The 17,694-nt window shown below is 38.8% G+C and overlaps 1 protein-coding gene across 2 annotated transcripts in view; it reads left to right on the forward strand.

The window, feature by feature from the left end:
* Positions 1-347: 347 nt before the first annotated feature.
* The window catches only part of LOC127442647 (rho GTPase-activating protein 21-like), a 108,205-nt gene continuing 90,858 nt past the window's right edge, over positions 348-17,694 (forward strand). For both annotated transcript variants that reach the window (XM_051700834.1, XM_051700836.1), the window contains exons 1-2: positions 348-541; positions 913-1,112. In XM_051700834.1, the coding sequence (XP_051556794.1) occupies positions 1,023-1,112 (90 nt within the window). In that variant the 5' untranslated portion in view covers positions 348-541; positions 913-1,022. The remainder of the gene's footprint in view (positions 542-912; positions 1,113-17,694) is intronic.

The raw sequence follows: 17,694 nt of genomic DNA on the forward strand, positions 1-17,694 counted from the left end.
ATATATATATATATTGTCAGGAAAAATTAAGTCAGGTTGTTTATGAAAGTTTTTTTTTTTTTCAACAGAGAATTTTAAAGGGAATAAATTAAAGGTAATTGTCCCTTTTTTATACGCTCATTCAAGCACTAATGATGTGAGAAATATATTAAAATAAGTCGATTTTTAGATGGCTGTTTTGAAGGAAGATTGTTTGGTAAAAAATACTATTTGTAACCACGCCGCCCATTGGTTGAAATGTAAACTTGAAGTGTTACATGGAGCCTGATTGGACAGACGCTGCGCCAGCTCGCAAAAGGGCGGCGTTTCCAAGGACTCCGGGAGCTCTCGAGCCCCGATCCAGCGAGTGCCGTGCGCGCGTGTGTGTCGAGCTGGACAGGGGAAACAGGAAAACTTTCGCATTGTTTTTAACCATTAAAAACGCTCGGATAAGAACCATGACACGAACCGACGCTATCGCCTAAACTATTCTAACGAATCAACGAGTTCTTGGTCCGCAATGGGCGTTTACAGCAATACATCAGCGCTTTGTTCCCAACAGGTAGGTGCTGGTTAGCCATTACAATACCAGTTAGCCTTTACTTTGTTTTGATAGCTACTCATGCTAACCAGAGCCAATGGCTTTATATTTCACTCAAAACAATCAAAGTTCACCGATTCCGGGATGAGATGAATGTGTTAACTCGATAAAAATAAAGTTTAACACTTTTAAAGTATGTTCACAGTCTGTTGTGTTTGAGTACACGACATCAAACCCACAACAGAAAAGTTTCCAGGGCTGATGAGTCTGACCACACCACACCTCTCATATACTCTTGTATTACTGTTGAACTGATTGATTCATGTTATGGTATGTTTAGGATTCCTTTTGTGATGAAAGGTGTCTAAAGACTGGCTTTCTTGCTCCTCCAGGGTGTTTTCCCCAGACACGTGGAAACAGAATTGAGTTGGGATCTCTTTGGTGACTTGAGATTTCCCTAGATGTGTTCTGCAAAAGGACTCCGGCTTTTCTGTGAAGTGAAATGATGGCAACACATTGGAGAAATCCAGGCGATGATGACGATGATGATGATGAAGAACTGAATTACCCTGATGCATCTCTACACTGCGAGGTGAGACCCATGTTTTATCTCACTGAACACAGTGATCAGAACTTATTGGCTTTGAACCTACAACCTTTTAGATACCCACTCCACACTTACTATATTTACACACACAGATGCAGAGAAAATTGTAAGTCCCTTCACTGCAGTGTGCATGTATGTGAGGTGTTTTGAATCCTAATGTGAAAGTAGAAATAAATTTACATGCCAATTATTCTTTAGGATTAAGATAATTTTGTTTGTTTTAAGCTCAGTCTGATCATTTTTTCCAATTGAGGTGTTGACATAAAGATTTCTAATTCTGATCAATCAGTTAGTTTACTATCAGATTACTTTAAGACTATTTGGCAGAATGTAGCTTATGTCAGCTGCATGGGTTCTAGTCCTGCTCTGTTTTCACATCATATAAATGAGCAAACTATTTAGTAAAGCTGCTTGGTGTGAGAGTTTACGCATAAGGTCAACTCATTTTATCACTTTTAGTGACATGGTAAGGACAAGAAAAGCATTTCCATTGAAGTGAACCATTCAGAAAATACAGTTCATTAACACACTCAGACTAACATATGCCCCTGTCATTGCTCAGAGCATGATGCCATAAGTGAGGTATGAATGAGAAGAATTCGGATGAGTTGGGCAATCTTATTCAGATTCGTCTGAATTCGGAATTTCTGACCTGACAGAATTCAGTTGGAAAACTCACAGGAGAAACATGTTGTTCAGGTCACAAGATCGAATTAAGCTGCGCACTGTTGCATTGTGTCAATGACTGGGGTGGAATTCACAAGCTTTGCCGCTTCTTTATCCAGCTCTGCCAAGTGCAAAGAACTTATTATTCCCACATGTCGGCTGTAGATCCGACTTCTTACCATTAGGGCTGTTAACAGGGCTAAGAAAATAAATAAATAATTTTTCACTGTAATATTACCAAAATTAAAATTTTAAAGACATTATTTCAGGAAGGGGGAAAAATCTACAAGAAATCTAAAATGTTAAATCGATGTTGTCTCCTACGTCCACAAGAGGACGCAACCAATCAGCCGTGTCATAGGGATTGTTTATTGCAAAGAACATATCTGGCCCTTAAAAGGATAGTCAATAGATTTAGCCAGTTCATATTTTCTCAGATATTAAGTAAAAAAGTCAAACAAGAAAAGAAACCCTTCAAAATATGGTTCTATGCTGATGGTAGTGTAGCACTGTAGCCTGTACCGGTGCCATAGTACTCTACGGACTCAGTCTTTATAACTCCGGCGGTACCACGTTGTTTTTCATAAAATACAGTTGTACGTGTCTAATGCTTATGCAGCGAGACACAACCGCCAAAGACCTCCACCTATGGGGGGCGTTCACTCTGAACTCGTCCGTCGCTTTCTATGTAAGCATGTGCTACGTCATGTCTTACTCTTTTTTTCTGCTTCTCGTGCAGTAACGATGCATTTGTTTAGAAGCTGTGTCAGTTTAATTTCCCCCCATGTCCTTCAGTGTGGTATTATCAATGCATTACAATAGCAGCTCCATGCTTGTTGCTGATATAATTGAAGTTGTATCCAGAGCCGTGCATGTAGCGATTTTCAAAAGTCTTTTGTTTGGATTGGTCTTTGTCTAGAAGGGTCTTTTGCTTTGGTTAATGTTTTGACTGCTGATGAAATTCTTTTGTTGTTTTAGAGAAACACAAAGTACTGTAATCTGTAATCATAAATGAGTGCAGTATGCAGTAGGAAAAATGAAATTCCTTGGATGTTTTTGAAGGAAATTCCCTGGCATGCTTTCTTGCTAGCAAGAAGGATCCGTTGATCTGAAAGAGCGCTGTGGGGGAAGCTTTTTTTTTTTTTTAACTATCTGAACCTCTCCACCAGATCACAGTGCTGCTATAATGCAAACAGCTGGTGTGAGACCCCTTCCTTTAAACACATGGTCAATGTGGGGACCATCTGAAAGCTGACAGTCAAATAATACTTGCAATATTTCTTTTTTTATGGAAGTGGGCGTGAACTTTGTTTTCCACGTTTCAAAGATTCAAGCTGGTGAGGTTTCGATGCTTTTATGCTGACTTGGCTAGAAAGGGAAGGGTTGGTTTGCTTTTTTCTGGAAGTTCAGTTGGAACACTGCCCATCTTTTGGCTTGTTCCCAGTTTGAGCTGTCCATGGCTGTCTGGCTCTCTTCTTGCAGACATGAGTGTGGTTAATGATTCAGTTTCATTTTTCCTTTTAGTTTTGTTCAAGCACATTACAAAAGCTGGAATTTCCCTTATAAGCTAAAAAAAGTATAGTGGGCTAAACTTGAAGAAAGATTAATAATGATGTATTATGTAGTGGTTGATTGATGAGTTCTTTAATGGCAAAGTTGATATCTATAAAGCAGGGTGACCAATATTTATGATAATCTAAACAAAGAGTGAAATAAACCATTTCAATATTTATTGAAGTGTTTCCCCTATATGCTATTGGGATTTCACATGGTTCATTTAATATTCTTAATGCAACATAATGCTTGCCAGCCCCAGTCAGCTGTGTGCTTTGTACACTGAGAAAGAGACCCACCACACACACACAAATACACGCACTTACTCAAAGTGACATCACCGCATAATAAAGTCGCTTCATTTCATGTGGCCCGCAAGCTCTTTTCTAAAACGTAGGATGGCAGGGGATCGCAACGTTTCACTAAACAATCAGTTAGCATTTTCCTTGTGAATATTAGTGAGCCTTCCCCTGTCATCAGTATGTTTTGGAACGCATTTTGCTCATTTCAAAAGTGGAATGAAACAGCGCTACACGGGTCAGTTGTCAACACGACTCAATGGATAGAGCAGCACGAGCGCAGAGCAGGTGCGGTAATTCGCAGATCCTCTCATCACAATGCTTACAAAACTTTACCATGGATTTACTGCAGTAACAATAACTGTATTAACTATAGTATTTGTGGCAGAAAAACTTTCTAAATGTATTTAGACTGCTGTTTATAATGACAAAAATGCCATAGTAACTATGGTTTCTATATAAAGAACTAACCATGGTAGTGAGGAGCCAAGCATGGTTTTACCTATAGTGACCATGAACTATTAAAAATATCATTGTTAAAACTATGGATACTATGAAAGTACCATGGTGCATTTTCATTATTATGGACCAAGCTATCAGTTTTCCATCTGTGTAAAATCTGTCCTCTTGTAATGCTCTCTGATAGTAGGAAAATGTAAGTTGTTTTGTTTGCCTTCAGAAATTTCAAGACATGGCTGTAGTTTTTAGTGGTCGACCGATATAGGTTTTTTTTTTTTAATGGCCAATGCTGATATCCAGAGAGCAGGGTGGCTGATAGGCCGATACAATGCCGATATATCACACAATTTAATGTAGTAAATAACAAACATGAAATTGCTAAAAAAAATAACGATAAACATTTATTTAGCACTATATTTACTCAGTTTCACACAAAACAAAAAAATATATATATTGTATTTAAAATGGTAGAAAGCAGTTTTTTCGGATTTCTGTTTAGTCATCAAATTTTAGTAATTTATTTGCACATGAAGAAATTAATATATTAGGGAAAAGGAAATAACAGTACACACAGAAGTCCAGCAACCATGGATGGCATGTCCACATTAGCAATCGCATTTACTCAAAAAATACAGAATCAAACCAATTGTTTATACAGTGATGGTGAATAAGAGATTTACTTATAGCACACGTGAAGCGCTTTTACCTTGGGCTGCTTCTGAAAATGTAGGCAGCTGACTTGCTACCTTGCTGCCTAATCAGTTAATGGCTTAACTGACATCTGCTTTGAATGAATGGAACTCTTAAGGAAACCGATCTCCAAACAGTTTGAAAAGCACTTTATTATCATCCTACCTCCGTATACAGTCTCCAGAGGCAGCATTTTACAGTTTTCGGACGCAGCCCTGAAGTTGCGCTCGTGCGGATCCAGCGCGAGCCTCAATCTCCTGACAGTTTAAACAGCCTGGATCACTTGTTTGGATTGTCACAGGTCAGACCATCATGATTTGTGAATGAAAGGAACTTTGATCCTGATCCTGAAGTTCTGACTCTGGCTGATAGAATATGTGCTTCAGAGGAAGATATTAGATCAGCACTCGACGGGAAGGAAACACTGGATTTTCGTGAGGTTAGTGAATTGCATCTGTTTAAACGAGATATCTGCATATTTGCAGATGGTATATAATAGAAGTTTTATTGATATTTGCCTTTTTATCATTAGACAAGAAAGTTAAGTTATAGGGAGCCCACCCCTTGAGTTCGTGAGTTCGAATCCAGGGCATGCTGAGTGACTCCAGCCAGGTCTCCTAAGCAACCAAATTGGCCCGGTTGCTAGGGAGGGTAGAGTCACATGGGGTAACCTCCTGGTGGTCACTATAATGTGGTTCATTCTCGGTGGGGTGCGTGGTGAGTTGTGCGTGGATGCCGCGGAGAATAACGTGAAGCCTCCACATGCGCTATGTCTCCATGGTAACGCGCTCAACAAGCCACGTGATAAGATGCGCGGGTTGACGGTCTCAGAAGTGGAGGCAACTGGGATTCATCCTCCGCCACCCAGATTGAGGCGAGTCACTACGCCACCACGAGGATTTAGAGCGCATTGGGATTTGGGCATTCCAAATTGGGAAGAGAAAAAAGTTACAGGGAGCTTTTGAGGAGAGAGAGGGAGAATAAAACAGGCTAGCACTAACATTATGAGCTCAAATGCGTCTGCTCATCTGCTCTGATAAGCGGACCGTTTAAATGAGACTGTGTTGCGCACAGTAAATGTGTTACTATTATTGTAGTAACATGATGACACTTAACAACAAAACGAGCTGTGACTGGTCGTTTACATGGCTCAGTTGCTTCACATGCAAGCAGGTGATTTTTGGCACCCTCAAGAAAAAAATTGGCCAAACAGGAAAATTATATAATTATATTTAATACATTTATTATATTATTATAATGAAAATAGTCAGAATCAGCAATATATCGGTTGACCACTAGTTTATACTCAAAACAGCAAGACATCGAATGGGGGTTTCCGTTGCAGAGTGATAAACTGACATTGTCTTTTTAAAAGCTGCGTTTTTGCTGATGTGCTACGTGTCCTTGTGACTTCGCAAATTCCAAACGAGCCATTTTTGCAATTTTTTTTTTTTAAATAAATGCTCTTTTTTAATTGAGGAAGTTGAGTTCTCAAAGTTACAGTATGTTTTATTAGTACAATGAGCTATTATATGTCAAAAGATCAAGGAAAATTTGATTCCTAATGTCATTACCCCTTTAAATGTTAGTAGTAATATTGGTTTATTAATTGGCCTGGCCAATATGCCAGTCAATCACTAGTGTTACGTTTATGCTCGTTATTGCTGTCCTGCTATTTTAGTTCACCCCCTTGAATCAACATTTTTGTGCACAGTCTGACGACTCTCTCTCCACATGCTGTCTGAATGAAGACCTTTGTATACACCCCTGCCCACATGGCGGTTTGAAGGTCATCTTTTTATAGAATCTGCAGATTAGTGCACACATCAGCCCTCCCCTTTAATCTAATATGCTGCTCTGGCTCTGTTTTTCTTCTCAAATGGAATCAGTGGACATTGGGATGTCTTTGTTGTGCCAGTGGTAGGTCTGTCTCCATTACAGGTTTCAAACTGAGTGCTGTGGAAAGGGAACTTGTTGCCTGCATGCTGATAAGATGAGCTGAGGATTCAGTGTGTGAATAGGAAAGTTTGGAATGTCTGTTATATTTCTTAATGGCTTTCAGTATCTCCCAGGTGGGCCAATCTTCATGGACAAAAAAACTTGAACACTACTTTTTAATAAGTAATTTGCTAAATTTACTCATTATATATTAACTCTCCTTGCTGTAAATAGCATTAGCTCATCCTACTTGCCCTGCAGTGGAAAGTTGCTTATTCTCAGAGTTTCCTCATGCATGGAGTGTGCACAAGCTTTGGAATATCACAGTATTGTCAGGGACAATAACGTGGGGCATTTTAAATGGAAGACAGAAGCAAATGCATTTGTTTCAGTATTCCTAGTATCATGGCCAGGATTTGTATTTGGGACCACCCCCATTTCCTAGCCATGCTACTAGCATGGGCCGGAAGGGAAAATACATTCTCAATTCAATAGAAAAAGACTAATGGTTTCCAGGCACTGCCATGATCTCATGTTATGTTAAATGACATCAAATGACTATTCGACAAAGAAAATGTTTGTCGACAATTATTTTTTTATTGTCAATGTTGTCGATAACATTGACTAATCATTTCAGCCCTACCAGAGAATTTGTATGTGTGGTGGTGGGTTATTAAAACATACTTGCACATCCACTGGAAATCCAAGAATGTTCTTCCCTTCATCCTGATGGCATGAATGCTCCTGAACATTGCCTTCATCTTGCTTCTAGATTAACTGTTAACTGAGACTATCGATGAGCAGCGGGGCTAGCTAATAAGAGCCGTTCTATGTAAACATCTGTGGCCTTAGGCCTACAGAGCCCCCTTGAGGACAAAACTGGAACGTGTAATATTATTTTACAAGCTGACACAAACTGATAGAAAGGAAAAAGCATCCGGCAGAATGTCGTTTGACACTGCAAAATTTAACACTGCCGAAAATTTACCCGCATTTGGTGCTTGGCGGGTGTTGATTTCAGACCCTGGTTGCAAAAATGTAGCAGAAATGCTACACCAGCAGAATTTGATGCATTCAAATGAAACTAATATGAAAGTTGTAGCCTATATTCTGTATTAGTCTACCTGCAAAACAAAGCCGTGTTTACAAGGTTTTGAGGAAGAACTAGGCCTGATCATTGTGTTTGCCCGGTTGGTGGCATAAAATCTTTGAAAGATATTCAGAGTATGTTCTGCTTTGTTTTCTGGGTTATGTCTGTGAAATAATCAGTACTTGTTACTTTAGGATTTTTTGTCCGAAAGTAGCTGTGCCATTATTGGTGGTGGTTTTTTTTAAAACCGGTCTATTATTGTGGTTATGCGAGACTCTGATTCATTTCAAGCTTGAGTTGATTCTTTGAGTTATGCTTGTCTTTTGGAAGTAACTCTTGTGCTACCTGGCCCTCTGAAAGCATTATTTTCCTGGCCCTCTGAAAGCATTATTTTCCTGACTGAAAGTTTCCTGCAGGGAAAGGATAAAGGCCATTTCATCTTGTTAACTTTCATCAGATGTCCATGTGTGTGTGCCTGGGGAACACGAAGGAGCTTATCTAGCTTTGACTCTTAAGTAGGGAAAAAATTCAAATGCCTGATGTGATTTTATAGGATATATAAACACTTAACGCAACCCTTTAAAGGCCAAAGCATATGGTTTTCCACGCAGTGCGCATGACACAGATTTGATCATCAAACTGAAGTACTGCATCTTATGCAGTATTGCCTCTAAAGAAAATTGATCTTGTTTCAAGGATTTTCAGGTATTTTTACAGAAAAACAATACAAAAGTTCTCATTAAGAATAAGATTTTTGCCCTAATATCAAAGGTCTTACTAGAGAGAAAAAAAAAAGATCCAGCATGTTTTTTCTTGATAAAAAAATATGATCGTGGCTAGCATCAGGTGTATGTAAAATGTCAAGAAATAGCATTTTTAGCTTAGCATAAAGCTAAATATTCACATGACTATTTACACAAGGTTTATTTCTATTTCTGCTGTTTCAAACATATTTCAAACTTCTCTGTCTGCTCATATGAATTTAGCACATCATAAGAGTTTTTCACCGCTGTACAATAGGGTTGCCACGGTGTAACTGGTTTTACTCTGTACAAGGGACAACACCAGTATGAAATTTTATACCGGGTAAAAGGGGGAAACAATATGAATGGAACTTCCAATATCAAAACAACAGCCTAACGAATAGAATAGCCTTAAATAAAGAATAGTTGCCTAATGAAGAGTTTGCGACCCATGATAAATGAACCTAAATAATGCATTGGTAAAGAACTTCTGGCTTTCAGTGTATCAAATTACACAGGCAGCAAAGTAAGCACACTGATAGAAGAAGTTTAATTGCAGGTAGCGAATATAATGTGCATGGTGGTTAACTGTAAGACGTCTCTGACTCGGAATGACAAGAAATTCTGTTAGACACACAGACACACACTTGAAGAAACACACTTTATTATATTTTTAAGAACAGATGACAGAAAAGCCATCTATGCACATGTATGACATGCTGTTTGTTCGGAGGCGTGCAGTTTTGTGGAACATGCGTATGTGAAAGGGTTCTCACTCTTTCTTTGTTTCAGTCTTCTGGCATTTTTTTTTTTTGCAAGAATAATATCGTCTATGAGAGTGCTGAAAATTACCTCAAACATCTCAGCTCAGGAGGTGCTCTGAGTTGTGGGTTGACAATGTAATTGGATATAGTGATTTAATATTTATTTATTTTTTATTAATTTATTTTTAAATAAAAATTAGTGAACAAATTTTTTGCGTATCGCCCATCCTTAGGAGGGAACAAAAATAATTTTTTCACACACATTCAAAGTCATTACCCTTCCGAAGCAGCTAAACTGGGTCCTGGGATGAAAGGTTATAAAACACCAACATTAAACCCGCAACAACCCACAATAAGTGATGTATTTGCCTGGACAGCGAAATACCTGACCGGTAGCCCATGATGGAGAGAATGCAGGGATGAAGTAGGTTCGTTGCCAAAGAGATGTTGCCCTTCACAACTGTTGAAAAAGCCATCTTTCAAAAAGTTGAACCATACACAATTTAAATTAATCAAAATACTTTTTGAATGTAACTGTATTCTAATTACCAATTATTTAAATTGTAACTATTGGAATACAGTTACTCATATTTTGTACTTTAAATACGTAATCCCGTTATCCCGTTACATGTATTCTGTTACTTCCCAACCCTGTTTAGGTTTTACATGTAGTGTCCTCATATTTAAATGCTGCTCTAAATGCCTCCCACAGCGGTGTGATGGGTGTCTGAATATTCACAAACAGTATTCCATTGCTCGGCTGTTTCAAATGTCTTTTTTACCCCTGAACGAAGACCAAAGAAGAACTTCTCCAGAAGTACATCAGGGCCTTAAAAGTTTTGAAGCAACAAGAACTCAGCCTTGCAAGATTGCAAGATTGACGCGATCGAACTAGATAAAAATTAATTTCCGATAACTGACAAAGGAATAATTGACACTGGAAGCACCTGATGTGGGGCATGAGTTTTGTATGTGCTAGTTTTATTGTTAGTCAATAATATACATGCATAAGACTGAAAATGTTTATTGCATCCCGTTTTGCAAATTTTTTTTCAACATCTCATGCTGTTCTACAGACAGTGAGTCGAGTTAAAAAAAAGACTTTTAAAAAAAAAAAAAAAAAGAAAGGTCTTTTAAGACCTTTGCATTCTGTGCCTATTGGAATGGAACAATCTGTTTTTGAATCCAAGAACGTTTTGTCTGTAGAATTGCTGTCCCAATTCCAATCTATCAGACCGCAAGGTACCACCCAATTACATTCACGATCGATCATTGCTGTCATTTCAGAGTATTCATGCCCATCCCTACTATACTCTGCTGGATTCTAGAGTTAGTATCATATTCATAATGTTAGGGGTTCACAGCTTAGTGGCATTAATGATGTAGAATTTATCATGCACAAGAGACTTGACTTCACATCAAAAGAATATCACACAACCCGTTTTATAGGTTTGAGTCCTAGCTGTTGTTTCTCCCCTCGAGTATGTGGTTGAACATAGCGCTTGTGCTTTGGGTTGTTAGGAGAAGCAAGTCTGCTTTGCATGAGTGGCACAACTCTGTTTGTTACGTAAACACAGTCCATCAAGATGAAGAGAGGAGACTGGCAGAGGAAAATACACACACACTTATGCAAACAAACCCCGATTCCTCCTTTCCCAGTTGATTCTATCGTAATGAAGGTCTTTAGTTTCATATTCTGTACAAACATCAGAAGAAATATACCTTTTTGTTCTTCATTATGCTTTTCCCAAACCTCCTATATATATATATATATATATAAAACATTTCCTGCTGTTTGTAGACTACAGCTCAGCATTCAACACCATAGTGCCCTCCAAGCTAGATGAGAAACTCCGGGCTCTGGGCTTAAACAGCTCGCTGTGCAGCTGGATCCTGGACTTCCTGTCAAGCAGACGCCAGGTGGTTAGAATAGGCAGCAACATCTCCTCATCACTGACCCTCAACACTGGAGCCCCGCAGGGCTGTGTTCTCAGCCCACTACTGTATTCCCTGTACACACATGACTGTGTGGCAACACATAACTCCAATGCCATCATTAAGTTTGCTGATGACACGACGGTGGTAGGTCTGATCACTGACAATGATGAAACAGCCTACAGAGAGGAGGTGCACACTCTGACACACTGGTGTCAGGAGCACAACCTCTCCCTCAACGTCAGTAAGACAAAGGAGCTTGTGGTGGACTTCAGAAGAAAAGACAGAGAACACAGTCCCATCACCATCAATGGGGCACCAGTGGAGAGAGTCAGCAGCTACAAGTTCCTGGGTGTCCACATCACTGAGGAACTCACATGGTCCGTCCACACTGAAGTCGTTGTGAAGAAGGCTCATCAGCGCCTTTTCTTCCTGAGACGGCTGAGGAAGTTTGGAATGAACCGCCACATCCTCACACGGTTCTACACCTGCACTGTGGAGAGCATCCTGACTGGCTGCATCTCCGCCTGGTACGGCAATAGCACTGCCCACAACCGCAAAGCACTGCAAAGAGTGGTGCGAACTGCCAAACACATCATCGGAGGTGAGCTTCCCTCCCTCCAGGAAATATATACAAGGCGGTGTGTGAAAAAAGCTCGGAGGATCATCAGAGACTCCAGCCACCCGAGCCATGGGCTGTTCTCACTGCTACCATCAGGTAGGCGGTATCGCAGCATCAGGACACGCACCAGCCGACTCCATGATAGCTTCTTCCCCCAAGCAATCAGACTTCTGAACTCTTGATCTCCCACGATCAAAATACATCATCCCTGCACTTTATTACTCTTTTATCTCACACCGGACTGTCATAAATTATATTACTGTTATTATATTATGTCTCTCTTAACAACTGACTATCAACCGACAGCCTGAATGTCAATACAGTACAATACTGTACATTCTATATATATACTTTTTTCATATATATTTTAATATATCTATATAGTATCTATATAGTAAAAAACAAAAAAAAAACACAAAAAACAAAAACAGCATATTGTATACTGTGCAATGTATGTTATTATTGTATATTGTTGAGTGTAATTGTGTATAACAGATGTTTAAATTGTGTTGTGTTAATTTGATGTTTTAAGTTGTGTAATTATGTATAACAGATGTTTAAATTGTGCTGTGTTAATTTGATGTTTTAAGTCGAGTTTAATTATGTATAACAGATGTTTAAATTGTGCTGTGTTAATTTGATGTTTTAAGTCGAGTTTAATTATGTATAACAGATGTTTAAATTGTGTTGTGTTAATTTGATGTTTATTGTAGATTGGCGTATGTCTCATCACTGTCACAACTGCTATGTTGATCGGAACTGCACCCAAGAATTTCACACACCATTGCACTTGTGTATATGGCTGTGTGACAATAAAGTGATTTGATTTCCATTTGTACATTTTAAAGGAATAGTTCACCCAATAATGAATATTTTAATTTACTCGCCCTCATGCCGTTATTTTGTTGAATCACTTAAAACGTTAAAGCATACAGGTTGAGAACAACATGAGGGTGAGTTAATGATGGCAAAGCCTTAATTTTTGCTTAACTATTCCTTAAATGGCGTTAATCGCTGCGTTTTGTAATGAGCATCCTCTAACCGCCGATTCTGTGTCCCTTTGCAAAGAAAGAAATTGTACACAGTTTTGAATGTTTTTGGGATAATCCACAGATAGAGTCTTAAAAATACATTTTACACTTGGTTTTAATAAGATCAACTCACTTAAATGCTACTTCCACTTTTAAACATTCTCTGGATTACCCCAGTAGAGATTAGAGAGGAAAATAAAGGCATGCCGAGCGTTGTGGTTTGTGGTCAGCAGTGCCACGTGGAAATTGTACCTCACTGAACTGCAAAACCTGTACTATTAAATTCTGTTATGTGCATGACCTGGTTAAATGTGCTTGATAATGATGTAACTGTGTCTACACTGGTAGTGACCATCACATTGCACTGCGATATCTTGACGCTTTCATGGACATTCTGTACATTCTGGACATAGAATGTTGACTCACAAGGGACCAGTCAGTTGTAAGAAACCTCTTAATCCAAAACATTCTAAACAACCGTCTTGTTTGGGTAAGAAAAGGACCAGTAGAGTATAGAAGATATAAAACACCTCCCTTTTGAATATAAACAGGAACGTTGCCATAGGCTTTTTTTTTCACACTAAACACACTTTTAAAATAGCATTTCAGTCTGGAAAAAGTGCCAGCTTTAAATCAGTGATGGTACCACTGGATCGCTGACACAACGGTAAACTGCCAGCTGGAGGAGAAACCACCGGAAGTGTTCGAGCGGCCATCTTGGTGTGCCTCAACTGCCATAGAGCCTTAATGACTGACAGCTGATAACGCTGCCATTTCACCATCTCCGACCTCTGGACATGGCATTATAGCATTTCGCCCTTTAGTGACAATCATGATGTTTAATTTGCTGACATTTCCAACTAGGTGCATAAGGAAAATATGAATTTTACTCATTATTAGTGCTGTCAGTCGATTAAAGTTTTTAATCGCGATTAATCGCATGATTTTTTTTTGTAGTTAATTGCGATTTAATTGCAGATTTTAAAAGTGCTGAAACTTGACACTATATTACTACTATTCTTGTTAAAATTCATTTATGTCCATCTTAGGAAAGAAAACAAAACAATATGTAGCAACATAATGCTTTATTAACATTTTCCAAACAAAGCCTACAACAATATAAAGATAGAAATGCACTAAAATATCACCAATTCAAGTCGCATAGTCTAAGTGGGAGTTTGAATAATTAAAAGAACTAGTCCACACATAGGTTGCATATTATTCATTGCAATGGGCATCCCTTAAACTCTTATCCTTGACAGTATTAATCTGCCGGTAGACTGTGGCTATCCACTTTGTTACAGCTATCGTGATGTTGCGTTCATGATTTGCGTCAAAGTGGCGTTGCCAGCGGCAAGCTTGCAAACAAACACGTTTCATTCTGTGTTTTGGTGATAGTTAAGATTTGGTGTGCTTCTGTGGTAATTAAAATGCGCCTTACATAGGCTGAAAAATACTTGATTTCTATCACAAGCCCCATCTGGGTTTGCTTTGTACATCAAATTGCGCTAAGAGATCCTTTCTCCATTTTATCACTGACACAGAAGAGCTGTCAGATACTCTTTTATTTACTGAGATAACAACCTCCGCAGCTCTATCATAGGAGAGAGAGTAACGGTCAACCAGCGTGTTATGACTTACCGCCCATAGAATGTCTATGGGACTGCCGTGTTATGATGTTTTATGCTAAGCTTGTAGGCTCTTCTTGGTAGAAAGGCTCTGGGGCCTTTACCTCCTAGTGTCTGTTTGTGGTGTGTGCGTCAGTGTAATGACTCTGGGCGGACACATTACAAAGGTTCCGCCCTTCACATCAGTGATTGGCCACCGATCTAAATCGGCTGATTTTCGTCTTAAATCCATGATCGGCCAATCGTGCCTAGATTCAGGCCTGATCTTTTTTGCAGCATGCATACACTGCTACTCTAATGAGTGCTTGCTCAGCCCTTGAAGCATATAGTGTGTCCACTGGAGGGTGAGTTGGTGGCAATTCTAAGCATTCACAAATTAAAACTTTCAGACATGGTGTAATTTAGATGAATATGCCGGTTTGTTTTAAAACGTGTAACAATAACATGTGTATGAATATTAAGTTGCCCATTTTTAGAGTCAATACAGTAGTAATTCTGACTCATTGCACAGTGAGCAGGGAGTGGATAAAGAGATTGTTAATGGGCATAAAAACGAATTAAACAACAAATAAACATGCAAATACAAATCTGAGTATATGTGATGTAACGCGAGTCGTCACAGTCAGATATTGTGTGGAGTCATGAGACTGTTTGAGCGATCATGAGCACTATTAGCTTCTCTCCCTTCAACATGAGCACTCTCGGTGTCAAACAAACAAGCGCGCTCTGCAGGTGCTCTCAATATCTCAGTCACTCATCCCAGCGTTATTCCCAATTTAACTGAGGATCACAATTTAAATCAGACTGATATTGGTCGCAATGCCACTAATAACAGATATAACTGTTTAACCTTAAATAATGACACCGCGTTTGCTTAATAATTAGTGATTTGTATTGCGATAAAATGCCAAATGCGGTAAACAAACCATAAATACTAATGATTCCTCACAGGAGCAGTTTTGGAGCAAGCAATAGACAACTATCTTATTTTTGAATGTATCTCTGCTGTGTGTGTTGCCATCATGGTTTTTACTGGTTACCAGTATGTCACAAAATTACCTTTTGATATTGACAACAGAACTATTCATAAATGTTTTCAGTACAAATAAATGTTAGCAATTCACAATTAATGTAATTTTACTGTGTGGGTCATAAACATAACTGCAGAATATAACTTGCAAAAGTGTGGCTAAAGGCACTTCTTAGTGTTAAAAGATCGGTGATCGGTATCGTTCTAAAATGTCCTGATTGGTGCAACACTAGTGTTTATGCTGTATTAACGGTCAATGCGTTAATTACGATTAAGAAAAGTTGAACTTTTTTTTATTAATCACATGCGTTAACGCGTTATTTCTGAAAGCCCTTCTAATTATATTTGATTAGTTTTTCATAATTTTGGTCACAGATTTTTAAAGATGAGCAAATCCATGTATGGGTGCTTCCAGTATAGACAGCTCCACCTTCGAATAAGGACTTCATGTGTTAAGTTGACGATAACCTAAAAAGTTGCCTGTACAATTCAGCTTTTGTCAGACTATTTGGTTTCATGTTATCATATGCATGCATGAGCTAGGCCTACATCTTGTTGAACTTAGTTTATTAGAGTTGAATGAGTTTATCAGATTCCAAAACTTATCAAATGGACTAAAATGAGCAAAACTGCTGTTTCCACCAAGCAAAATAAATCTACTACATGACAAACTTCCATTGAAATCTTTTTCCCACTTTCTCGAACTCTCTCGAATCTCACTTTTGGGCGTCATCTCCAGAGGAGACACAGATGTGGCCATTTGATTGGGGGAGTTTTGGCACATGAAGGTGCTAGTAGAGAATTTATTGGCTTGGTCTGTCACCACACCGTAAAATGCTGGAGTATCCAAACTAAAGTTGTTCACCACCCATCTGTTTAGAGTAGCTAAGCCTTACCCCGTTTCCCAGAGCAAAACTACCAAATCGATTCTGCATGACTGAGCACTATTCCTGATTTGCATCCGGTTGGGATTGTGATCCTACATAAAAGACACACTGGTAATTTGCTTGAATATACATGCACTGATTTCCATTGCCCTTTAGGAACTAGTTTCCGGGAGAATTTGAGTTTCAGCTTGCTTTTGCAGGCATGGTCTAAATTGTGTCTAAAGTTCTTGAATAATTAATGGTATATCTTTTAGTTTTTCTCCATTGACACACTTTAAATAGATCCTGTCCAGCTGTGTGGCACAGCATGACTGTTGTGTTTTCAAAATGATGTTTCCAGCAATCAGCAAGTGTTTTATGTGGTCTTTTATGGAGTTTTCTGTTTATTGTCATGAGTAAGGTGGGCTAATGGACAGCAGAAAAGCTCAGATGACTCAAACTGTTGTGCCTACTAATGTTCTGTTCATATAATGGCTATATATTTATTGATGTGTATCAGTACAGAAGAAATGGAACATGGCCTGCAGAAAAAGTACTTTTATGTTTTACTGGTCTCATGCTATTGCATGCTAATGGAATATCACAAAACAGTAATTTTTGCTGGAAATGTTTAATGCAAAACTGCCAACATTATGACTTAAGTGTTTTCTAAGAGATGCTGCTTACAAAACAACAGTAAAACACAGTAAACCTAAGTTTATCATATCAAAGATCTATATATTATCCTATACTACATTATCATATAGGAGGTCTCATTACCTTGATGTCAGAAATCGGGCCAGTATGTCAGCCCTGCCTTACTGCATGCTGTTGTCTAAAATATCCTGTACAGAGCATTACTATTGATCAGCAGTTTTAATCATGAGTTCACTATTTTGGAAGTTGTTACATTTATAGACAGAAACCTGCTCCAAGTTCACACAGGCTCTCAGATTTAATGTGCACTTGCTGTGTTTCACACCTATTAACTCATTCCTCAAAGACCCAGTGGAACATAGCAGAATTTGTCACCCTCTGAACAGATTCCAGCCAATCTAGGACCTGAAGAATACTTGTGTAGTAGCCCAAAATAGCATAGCAGCCCAAATCTCGTATTCTGCTACAGATTACAGTTCTTTCTTAGTCCTTTTTCATTGAAATGGCGATTGTTCTCATGCCGAGCCTGTGCTTGGCCGGGGCAATCTGGTGCCTATCGCAAACCGACCTTTTTCACTGACCTGATAGCCGAAGT

Source organism: Myxocyprinus asiaticus, chromosome 6, assembly GCF_019703515.2.
Source record: "Myxocyprinus asiaticus isolate MX2 ecotype Aquarium Trade chromosome 6, UBuf_Myxa_2, whole genome shotgun sequence".
Taxonomy (NCBI): domain Eukaryota; kingdom Metazoa; phylum Chordata; class Actinopteri; order Cypriniformes; family Catostomidae; genus Myxocyprinus; species Myxocyprinus asiaticus.